The sequence below is a fragment of the Neopelma chrysocephalum genome, unplaced genomic scaffold (genome assembly GCF_003984885.1).
Source record: "Neopelma chrysocephalum unplaced genomic scaffold, ASM398488v2 Primary Assembly neopelma1_139, whole genome shotgun sequence".
In the NCBI taxonomy this organism is placed as follows: domain Eukaryota; kingdom Metazoa; phylum Chordata; class Aves; order Passeriformes; family Pipridae; genus Neopelma; species Neopelma chrysocephalum.
Window position 1 is genome coordinate 1,792,354 of NW_020897801.1, and position 11,408 is coordinate 1,803,761.

The window sequence follows — 11,408 nt, forward strand, 5'->3', positions numbered from 1 at the left end:
TCTGCCTGTCTCACATAATATCAATTGTGGGAGAGAAAGAAAAAAAACAAACCAACACAACAGAACACTTTGGCATTTATAGCACTGCTTCTTTATGGAAAAATCAAAGTTTTAAAACAATACAAGTTGACAGGTGCTCAGGTGCACTTTTAGGCATGTAAACAAAGGCTTTGCTTTTCAAACTTGCTAAGCAGCACATCAAAATTTAGCTTCTCCTTGTTTTTATTCCCCATGGGCAGGTTAAGGCTGTTAAGAGGCCTGTGTTCCTACGGACGGGAGGTGGAGGGTTCATTTTTAATATACAGTTTAATATTACTCTGGATTATTCAGTAGTTTGGTAGTCTGTCTCTTTTTATTATTTTTATTTAGGGTATTTCTACCCTGGATAGGCAGGGATTCTTTTCCAGCTTATTAATCAGAACTGGAGTTTGCTCCTCTATCCATAAGCAAAGTATGAAAATTTCACTAACGTAAAGCACCTGCTCCAATAGGCATCCTGATGGAAAATTAACATATTCCTGGATATTTATTGCACTTTAGTTTTGCTTTGAGTGATATTCATGTTCCTCTTCTTTACAGTGTACCCTCTGAAAATACCACTGAATGATTTGGGTCTGATTGTCAGTGAAAACACCAGAACTATTCGGGCCATCGCCACAACATTTGTCCCTCTCTCTTGCCTCAGAGATGGACAGAATGCCAGAATCAGATATCTTCAAGTATCTGCTGGTGCTCCCTCTTCAAAGCAGTCAGATAGTCAGATAGAAAGGAAAGCAACAAGACAGTCCCCACATGACTCCCAAGGTTTTTGCACTTCTATGTTCTCCCTTCCATCACTTCAGAATTCAACTTCTAGCAATGGGCTAAAAAAACTATGGTAGTTACTTTTGTCTTCAGAGGACAGCACAGCATCAAAACTTCTGATCCACCTTTTTTATTGTTATCCTGATTTAAATATGTTAGAAAGAAACAGCTTGGTTGGTCTACTCAATACTGCACTTAACTCTTCCTTTTTTTCCAGGAGTATCTTGCTTTAAGCTTTTCTGTGATGTTTTCCCCTCTGCCCTGTTGGGAATGTGACTATAGCGGGATTTAAAAAAAGAGAGTTTAATGCATAGACATAATAGCAGGAAAAGAAGCCGAGGTGGTGATAGTCTTGACTGTTTATTTCAAAACTATAGTGAGAAATAGCTTCAAAAATCCCTGAAACCTCTCTGAGAGACAACATTTGGGAGCCAGGGGCTATTACCTTCATACTTCAGTAGAATCTCCTTGCTTTTATGTCACTGCTTCTGAAGTAAAAACAAGCTGAAGACAGGAAGAAAGCATTAATTCCAAGTGCCTTTCTCAGGCAAAATTTTACTGAAACTAGAAAGTTCATATAAGCAAGGACTTCCAGGCATGACAGCAAGAAACTTTTAACTCTTTGTTATGGTTTGGAGCTGGCTCCCTGCCAAGTCTCCAAACCTCACCACAAGGAGTCCTCCCCCACCCCAAACCAAGGGAGAAGAGGGGGAAAAAAACCAAAAGAACCGAAAACGAGAGAGAGACAAAGTAATGTATATAAATATATTTACACTTATATTTACAGTTATATACAGTTGAAATATATAAATATATATAATTTCACAGGGAAAGGGGAAGGGAAGAACAAAAACCAAAATTATATATATATATATATATATTATATTATCCCGCTCAGTAGCCCAAGGTCTATCACCTAAAAGAATTAACAAAGAAGATCTTACTACTCTCCTTGGGACAACGCAGAATCACGCTGGGGTGACTGGTGGCTGCCGGCGGCCTCCACCTCCCAAGGTCGACAAGGCCTTACCAGGCCTCACTCTCCAAGCCGGCAGACTCAACACAGGGAGATCTGCACCTCCAAAGCCGCCGGAAGGAAAGAGAGCGAAGGTCTTTCCTCCCTTCTTCTTATACCCCAGTTTACGTAAAAATCGTAGGGAATACCGGGTAAATCTGGGCACTTCCTTGGTTACAAGCTGGTCACCAAGGAAGGCCCAGGCCAAACTACCACACTCTTGTATGGCAATTTCAAAATTTTTTGGTGAGAAAGGATGGGATTGTAAGCTGAAGCAATGTGTGGCAATACAAATAGCTGCCTTTCCACACTCTTCAATGAGTTTGATGTGCTCTAGGTGATGTCACTGTCAAGGGTGAGCATCACTTACATCATTTACTGTGTGATGCAAGCAGGGTTCTTGCTGATTTTTTGTTTGCAATGTGGCTGCACCAGTTAACATATTACCTTCAGTATTAAAACTGTAAGAGCACTTAGCAAAATATATATATATATATATATATATATATATATATATATCAGTCTTTATTGGTCTTTTAACTATTTTCTAAAGGCCTTCACTTTTAAAAAATATTAATAAAATTTGGCTCTCTTGCTCATCTGCACTTACCAGCAATAAAAGATAAGTGAAATCCTGATGCTAAGAACATCAAATTACGTGTATAGTGGGTGTTTTGGTATGCTCAAGTCTAAATGCATCCTGTGCTTCAGCTGGTTTCCAGGTGAGCACAGACTAGCACACGGGCCAGAAGACAGCTACTCTCTGTTCCAACACTTACCTCGTCTAGACAAAAAGAGAAGTAAGGCTATGGGGTATGCTACAGGTTCCACCTGTCTAGAAGTCCACATTCCCATCAGTATGAGCAAACCTAATTAGTTTCTCTGTAGCTGTCTTGACTGATTCTTAAAGGATAAAGAATGTATTTAAAAGGTTCTCTGCTCTTCACTGCATAAAGGTACCTGAAGGCTTCTTCACTGTGTTCAGGAATCACAGCCAGAGGTTCACCATTATGCCAAGTGTCTGACTCCCAGATTTACTTTCTCTAATTTGAATTACAGATCTGCATGGTGCTTCCATTTTACAGTAGTCAAAACAAAAGTCTGTAGCTTTATACAGAAGTAAAGGGGGGAAAAAAAAGAACATCACCACATCCATCTTATATCCAGTTTATTTAGTACCAGAGCAGTAAATACAAATAAGAGTTCTCAAATCTGGCAATGCCAGAACTGGTGAGATACAGCTACAACAGTCTATTAGTCATTCTGGAATCCCGTGTGTGCTGGAAAGCTGAAGGGTGTACACAAGTAGTTTTCAAGTTCAGTTTCATAGATATGGACAATACAGTTAAATACACTGCTCCTGATACTGCAGAGCAGCATCTGTATAAAAATAGAGCAACCCTGTGCCTGCCAACTGAGAACTATATTCCAATATTTGTATTTGTAGTCTTACAACAAGTGAAATAAAAAGTACCATTGTCAAAACTTATTAAAACATACTTTAGTGTTATTTTACAACAGTGATGCTAAGATTATATAGCTTTCTTATGCCATCTTATGGGGGTAAATACTCAAAAATCAAAGTAATCTTACTCGTTTCAATGCAGGTAAAATTTCAGAGCAGAGGTAGGCTTCAACTCAGCAACTTTCAAAGACTGAATCCTAGCTGTCCCCTGGAATGGGCAGGAGGCAATAATTCACCTTCAGATCACTTCTCTTCCTTTCCATAATTTCTGTATGAGCACAGCACTTTCAAACATGCTGGGCTAAGCCCTTATTTAGTTGACTACAGTAAGAGCTCTGAATGTCAACTGACAACACATTTGGACCCATCTGATGTTTAATATCCACATTTGAAAAGCGTAGCTAACATAGTGCTTAGTGGCATTTCAATACCACAGTGATGACTAGTTGTAAAGACATCAGTCCTTAGGAAAAACACTCTGTGTGAGCACAGGTCTTACCAGCAGGCTGACCTTTAAATCCAGGCAGACATCCTAAAAAACTCGTGCTCTTTACCAGTCCACGTGCTTTCCAAGCTTCTGTTCCCATCTAAAACCGAACAGCCACATCCACCTTACGGGTAATGAAATTTTGTTAAAGCTCACAAAAACTGTGCTATGAAAGGGATCAGCCCTGGTCTTATGCTGTCCCTGGCTGTAAAATTATTTCACTAAATAACGACCTTGCCAAGACAGTCCAATGTTCACTGACTAACATTTCACTAACATTTCAGTTCCCACACTTTCCAACCTTCTCTACTTTCTTTCATCACTCATGAAGGAAAAAAAAAAGATACCAAAACAGGAGACAATACTGCTTTATATATCTGCTTTCCTACTTCTGGTTCCTCTGCAAGGCAGCTTTGCAGGTAAATAACTTCTGTAGATGGTGACCAAGCATTTAATTCATAAGACTTTCAGTAGGTATTAGGCACACAAGGCTCTAAGCCGTCCTTCCTTCAGTGAAATACAAATACATTATCACATGCAGCTACAGCATTTTGCTTTTCTTTAGCGCAAATGTTCTTGCACAAAAAACCCAACTACTTCTCAGAATTCTGAAGTAAGACTTTGGTCAGTAAGGCTGAGTTTATTGGAAATTATAGAACACTTAAGGACGTGGTTTAGTGGTGGATTTGGCAGTGTCAGGTTAATGTTTGGACTCAATGATCTTTTCCAAATAAGTGATTCTGTGGGATAACTGTTTATACTTCAGTTGCACCTAGAAGCTCTACCCAAGACCATGTCGGTGTTGAATAAATACAGAATCAAACTCTCTTCTGGAGCAGCTTAGGGTTTAAGTGGCACAGTCCTAAACACAGTAAATCTGGAGTAGGACTTGAAACAGAAGGTCAGGTCTTCTAGGTCTAGACCATTCACTTGACCATACTATCTCCCACCTTTGGCTTCTACTGTCTTACTCCTCCAGATACCAACCTTTGGAGGAAATTCACTGAATCCCAAGAGCTGCCTCTGCTCCATTATTTCAGCTTGTTCCTACTTCAAGACTAACCATCTTTTACACAGATTTCCTTCTCTTTCCAAACACATTGTTGATTAACTTGGCCATTGACTTTGATCCACTTGGTCGTCTCTTTTCCTTCACTTTGAAATTTGAAGTGATATTCCTCAGGACTTTTGTGAACATCGCCACAACTTCCTGACAATGTTCTGCTGCAGACAGTTCACAGAATTGGCACTTGTTATCCATTGCCAGCTTCTGTCCTTCATCCCAGCCAACTTCCCTCATGTGGCATAAATCCTGTTTATTACCAACCAAAAATACAGATGACTCGACCATTCTGAAATCAAAAAGGTTCCAATTAGAGAAAAGATGTATCACAATACTGTGCTGTATGCTGTGCTATATTCAGTGTGTATGAAAAGTCTGTATGTTCAAGAGAACAGGCATTGCAAAAAAAAAAAAAAAATCCAAAAGAACCAACCAGCTCCCTAACTCTGCCAGAGTTCTGGTTTTCCCTTTGCCACAGTCAAAGGATTTTCCAGATTCTCTATCTATTTTCATTTTTGTTCCTCTACTCAATGAATTAATGTATTTTTAATCCACTGCTGTTTTTCATCCTCTATACTGCTGAATATATTGTCAGCACCTGGACTTCATGAAGAAGCAAGCTGATCATTATCTCCATTTTTAGGTAACAGAATAGAGTCCAAGAGATATATCAAGTGTCAGTGGCATAACTCAGAAGAAAACACAGGAAACCTAATTCCAAGCTCTGATAAAATTTTTCCTTTCAGAGAAACCTTAATTAAGAAAGTTCAGCAGTAAAATAGAGAGGAAAGTGTTTTGGCTTTTCACTCCTCTCCAGATATAGGAAAGGGATTTCACTCTCATTTGTTTAGAAAGCACCTCAGCTGACAGATGCAGAAATACACACCACCACACGTACTCAGACTTGCAATTTGGGTGGTTCTTTTTGAAAGTAGTTTGTTTCTTACCACGTGGTTCTTTTTGAAAATAGTTTGTTTTTTACCACATGGTTACCCGTGTGCACAAATAATGTCAGTGTCACCGCTAAATGCAGTTTAGGAGACATTCATGGTATTAGACTTATATATGTTGGGAAATGCTTCCTTCAACCCCCACATAGGTGCATCTCCATCGGTAATCAAGTGGGAGAGTAAAAGCACAGACTGACTGCTGACTTTATAGCCATGCAAATCACAGCAGATAGATTTATGGCAATTATTTAAATAGCAGTTCTGTAAGAAAGAAGAACAAAAGTCCTAATGTACTTGGCATAGGATACAGTGAAATAGATTGCAATTTGCCACACATTTTACCCCCAGGTACCTTGTTGTTGGCATTGCATTATGTCACTTGGATGCTGCTGGATTTTAATTGCCACTAGGATGCCTACAGCTCACAGAAACGTTCTCAGCTCTTTATTATGTTTGCTGAGGGGAAAAAAAATAATGCCACTTACTTTTTACAAACTCCTATGTGAGACTCTCGGATCCTGTACAGCAATGCTTTTGCAAACGCAAACGATGCTCTGTCACTGATGTCATAAACAATGATAAATCCATCAGCCCAGTGGAGCTCGTCTGTGAGGGAGAGTTTCCCCCGCTGTGGCTGAAAGAAGTTCAAATTCACATGCAAAAAGAATGTTACTGTTGTCACATCAGAGCCTTTTCTTCGTCACCATGAACGTGAGAATGCTGTATCTTTTATTGCAAAAGATATTTAATAGGTCTAGGTACTATTATCAAATTCAAGTGAATACTGCTCCAAAAACCTAATATCAATAAAGATAGCATTTTAGATTACCAACAAATTATGAAAAACATATGCTTTTTTTAAACAGTAAAATTCCATAACCTGTACAGCCACTGCTTATGCTGAATATTCTGCAGGGTTACATGTGAAAGAAACATACAGGAAACATTTATATTTGCGCATTTTCTGGTTATAGCTCTGGTTTGAGTGTTTCTAATATTCTGACTACACTAAGTTTAATGACTTTCTTTGGTTTCTTCATTTGCTTTGTTTCTTCATTTGCTTTGTTTCTTCACTGAATTGTTCAAGTTTGAAACACTACTCAGAGGATAAATTTCTAGAGACAGCTAGAAAAAATCTCCCATCAATCTGCAGTTGAGTTTAAAACAAACTAGTGACAAAAGCTGCTCTAGTGGCAATGGGGTTATACCAATCCTTGGGTCCCTTCACCGCAAGAAACTGTTGCACTTCTGATTTCCAGAAAGCAACAGCTGCAAACTGTCCCATTAAGCAAAGGAATGTAATTCCAAAACTATTTTAAATTAGCTTATCCCCATAGATGATTTGGCTGCAGCTAGCAAAACCATGTGATCCAAAATAGATGAAATACTGGAAGCTGATCAGGAAAAAAATAAAGATTAAAAATTGACTTCTGCTCTGTGGAAAACCCACTTTGAATAGTAAACTGAGGACTGTTAAAGTTGGTCCCTCACTAGTTTAGTACTTTGCTATTTGCAATGTATATTCTCCACTGACATCCCAACCTGGTTGCCTTGATTGGCTCAGTCTTAGGGCAGCTCTGTAGAAACATTAACATCTGAACTGGGAAGGCTGTAACTTATACTGAGGGATGGTAACTGAAAGGTGGCAGTGAAAGGGGATGCATGAGAAAGATGAAATGAGTTTCCAGAACTGTCTGAAGACTTCAGCATCTTTAATACAACAGGTTTTTTAGTGCTGTGGGGACTGTGCAGCACATTTAGGGGTGGGAATGGTGACATGTGTGTGTGTCACATGTGGTGACATGTGTGTGTTTCTGAGATGGATGAAGGGACAGTGAGCTTTGTACAACAGGAATTCAGCTACTAGAGGAAAACCTAAGAGAGCAGAAAGATTTCAGGAAGCAGAAACAAAAATGGCTCCTCTTCCTTCCCCATTCTGGTCTCCTCTTGGGACCTGTTTTTCTTCCCCATCTCTCATGGGATACAGGACCTCCAAAACCCATCTAGTCCTGTCAGAGAAAAGCAATACTGCCTCTGCCTGTTACCTACTCCTGTGCAGGCACTAAGAAGTTGGGAATAAAGCAGCAAACAGCTAAAGTTAGGCCTTGTTCCTCAGTAAAAACTAGTACAAGACAGCTCAGAGTGCGCTAGCGAGAGGAGCAGCAATGTCTACTTTGACCATTTCTGCAGACATTTAGTAAACTGATTGCTTTATAAACTATAAGCTATGTAAAATTTTGTCCATTTAGGGTATTTGAGAAAACTGCATGTAATCCAATAACTTATCTCTGTATCTACCTAAGTAAGGCAAAAGTGGTAAAAGTTATTTCTGTTAGCAATACTCCAAAATGAAAAGGCATTTACAAAAAATCTAAACAATGAAGGGCCTCTTCCATGAAACTGGAAAGTACTCAGCAGGTCTGAGCCACAGCAACTATAAAATGTCAGTCTTTAAAAGAAAACCAGCAAGGACAAATTCCAACAGAAGACAAGAAGTTTGTAACCCCTCAACCCTTTTTACCATATACACAGATAGAATGAAGAACAGCCTTTCTTTGCCCCCTCCCACCAATTCTTACCTGTGAACAAGGGTCATAAATTTCCAGGTGTATCTGCCTCCCATCCAGGCACAAGTGTTTAGTGTAGATGCATTCTGAAAGATAGACAGTATCCAAAGAAAATCAGTGTTAGTGACTTGGGATGACAGTGAAAAGGTAGCAATGCTGACATTAGATAATACTGAGGATTACATGAGTACTCTTTGGTTTGGTTGGTTTTTCAAGGGGTTTTGTCTGTGATTTGTTTCTTTTGCAGATGAGGGGAGGGTTGGCTTTGTTGAGGTTTTCAGGGTTAGAGGAGGTTTTTTGTTTGATTTTTTTTTAACAATTATTTTGTTGGTGTGGGGGTTTTTGTAGTGTTGTTGATTGGCTGTTTTCTTTTTCTTTTTTTTGAACATACATTGGAAAGAAACATATTTCATTTTGCAACAACCAACCCCTTAGGCAGACCAACACCATTTCAATTTAGTGCTTCCATCAAAGTTTTGGTATAATGAATACTTTCAGACCTCCCTTCTAAAATGGAGGGAAAGGGGATACACAATGCTCAGAATCAGCTAAATGTTCATGATCACTCTGCTTGATACTAAGGCTCAAGATTATGCAAGTAGTCAGCCAGACTATCTGTAGTTCTGATTCTGCACAAAAGCCATTATTGAGCAATACTGTTTATTTACCATGATACCTGGTGCTTTAAGAGTTCTCATACAAGGCAGCATTAGACCTACAGTATTTACAGGATCATGTCCTTAGGATCTAGTCCAAAAATATTTCTGTAGTGTCAGTTCTCAGATTTAGGACTCTCCACCAGCAACACTGGGAACACTATTGCAGACAGATCATCACTACTCTTTTCATTAGCAGGCTGTTCTAAGCAAGTGTGACCAGATTGTGTTCATTGAGTTAGTTGTCAACAGGCTTTCTGCAGTATAACTTCTCAGTTTCTGAACTACAGAGACATGAACTGGTATTTGCCCTACAGAAAATCCACCTAAAACTGTGTAATGAGGGCTAGATCTATGATCTCTGGAACTCAGCATCTTCAGCTCAGGACCATGTTAATCTTAAGCATTCTCCATGCCTATCGTAAGAGTTCATCTGATGATGAACTATCAGTCCCAAGCACCTCAGAAAATAAAATCTGCAGCCTTTAATTTGTTTAATTATGGTTGTTTCCATAATTAAACAAAATTTTAGTTAATGTTTTGACTCCACTAACAGTGGCATGATCTTTACCACCCCTATTCCCACTTCCCTCCCCCTTCCTCCTTTCTAGAAATAGTGCTGAACGTGTCCTCCAACAAACACTTGTTAACAAATGAAAATGTTCTGACACTTCTGTTCTGGAGGCTCAGAACAGGGAAACCTGGTTTTAGTTGCAGGTGGCTTGGCACACACATGGAGCACAGAGAGCACTATTCAACTTCCATGTGACAGCTCAGACCCAGATCAGCCAGCTAGGACACAAACTATCTTTTCAGTCTGTGTTTGTATTATAACAAGTATTGGTAGAGCATGTATATACAACTGTAACTCTCCCTTCGTAATAAATTAATTTTGATATATTTAACGCAATTCAGTTTAGTACTTCTAATTTCTTTTTTATCTATGGATCACTGGAAGCTCCTCTGATCCCCATGAAAAAAAATGTGGAAAGACTCCACTTCAGCAGGGAAAGTGAGGCAGATGGCAATCTCTCTGACATGTTAAGTTCTGGGACTTCTCATGCCCATCAGCTGGGGTGGTAGCACACTTCCGAAGTTGTTTGTTTATCAGTTAAACAGTATTTCTACTCGGGATGTGAAAGTTCGAGTCCTGCTTTGCCACCTCCCAAGACCTCAGAAGTGTCTTAAAGATCAGTGTATTAGTTCTGGCACGAATGTGACATTCTGTCCTCAGTGCAGCGAGACTTTCCACAAAGCAATCCAACCAGCGCATTCCTGCTTCGCTGGGGGTTTCGCATTATGCTTTGATTCACCACCAGTGCCCGATAAACAATCTGTTCCACCTCTCCTCTGGAGCCGAAGAGCAGATATTCAATAGAACAGGTTTGGGGGTGGGTTTGTTTGTTTTTTTAACCTAGTCTGTCTCTTTTCTTCACCTCCTCTCTGACTGAGCTGACTATAACCCACCCTCACTTCCCACTCGCAGTCCGGTTATCCTCCCTTCCCCGGTTCGGGGCGATCCCTGCACAGACATCCTCCTCAGAGCTTACACTTAGTCAGAACCTATCGCTGATAACCGAGCGGAAACTTAAATCTTCCCGAAAAGTTCTGCGAAACCGCGCTTTTACCCGATTTCCCGATCAAATAAGCGCTCGAAGCGCCGCGTCTTGCGCTCCCCGGGGGAACCCCGAGAGGATCCCACCCCGGGTCGCCCTCCCAACACTCCTACCCTCCCATCTTCCTTCCCTCCCTCCGTCCCGCGGCGCTCACCGGCGTTGGACGCGTATTCCCCGATGAACCGCCGGGTCAGGAACCGCACGGTCAGCGCTAAGGGAGGGAAGCACACGCCAGGTTTAGCGGAATCGCGCCGCCCCCCTGCACCAAACCCGAGGTACGGCCAAGGCCGGGGGCTCCCTGGGTTTCCCCCTTACCCGACTTGCCGGCCCCGCTCCCGCCCAGCACGGCCACCTTCACCTCGGCCATGCCGCCGCCACGCCGCGCCCGCCGCCTCCGCGGCTTTAAAGTGCCTGCGGCGACACCGCCCCGCATCCCGCCCAGCATCCCACCTCCTGCCCGCTCCCCCGCCCCGCCGGCGACGAGGAAGCCACAGCTCTCTGTGGGGGGGAAGTGTTTTTCAGCTTCTCCGAGAAGCGCCTTCCTCCTCCTCCTCCTCCTCTTCCTCCTCCTCCTCGTCAAGTCCCTCCGGCTCGTCCCCTGCTGTCGTCTTCCTGCCGGCCTTCCCAGGCAGGCTGGCGAGTCCCTCGCCTCCTTCTCCTCCTCCCCTCAGTGCGGTTAGGAACTGGAGGGAAAAGGGGAAAGAAGAGGGGGGGAACTAAAAAAGAAAAAGGAAAGAGAAAAGGAGAAGACGTTCTCCAGCTGCCGGGGTTGTTTGTTTATTTTT

The 11,408-nt window shown here is 41.5% G+C and overlaps 1 protein-coding gene across 1 annotated transcript; it reads right to left on the reverse strand.

The window, feature by feature from the left end:
- Nucleotides 1-3,586: 3,586 nt before the first annotated feature.
- On the reverse strand, nt 3,587-10,991 carry RERGL (RERG like). The gene is made up of 5 exons (XM_027699716.1): nt 10,939-10,991; nt 10,778-10,834; nt 8,364-8,437; nt 6,270-6,418; nt 3,587-5,123 (listed from the first exon to the last, which is right to left on the reverse strand). The coding sequence occupies exons 1-5, from the start codon at nt 10,988-10,990 to the stop codon at nt 4,841-4,843; spliced, it is 615 nt and encodes a 204-aa protein (XP_027555517.1). The 5' UTR covers nt 10,991; the 3' UTR covers nt 3,587-4,840.
- Nucleotides 10,992-11,408: the final 417 nt, after the last annotated feature.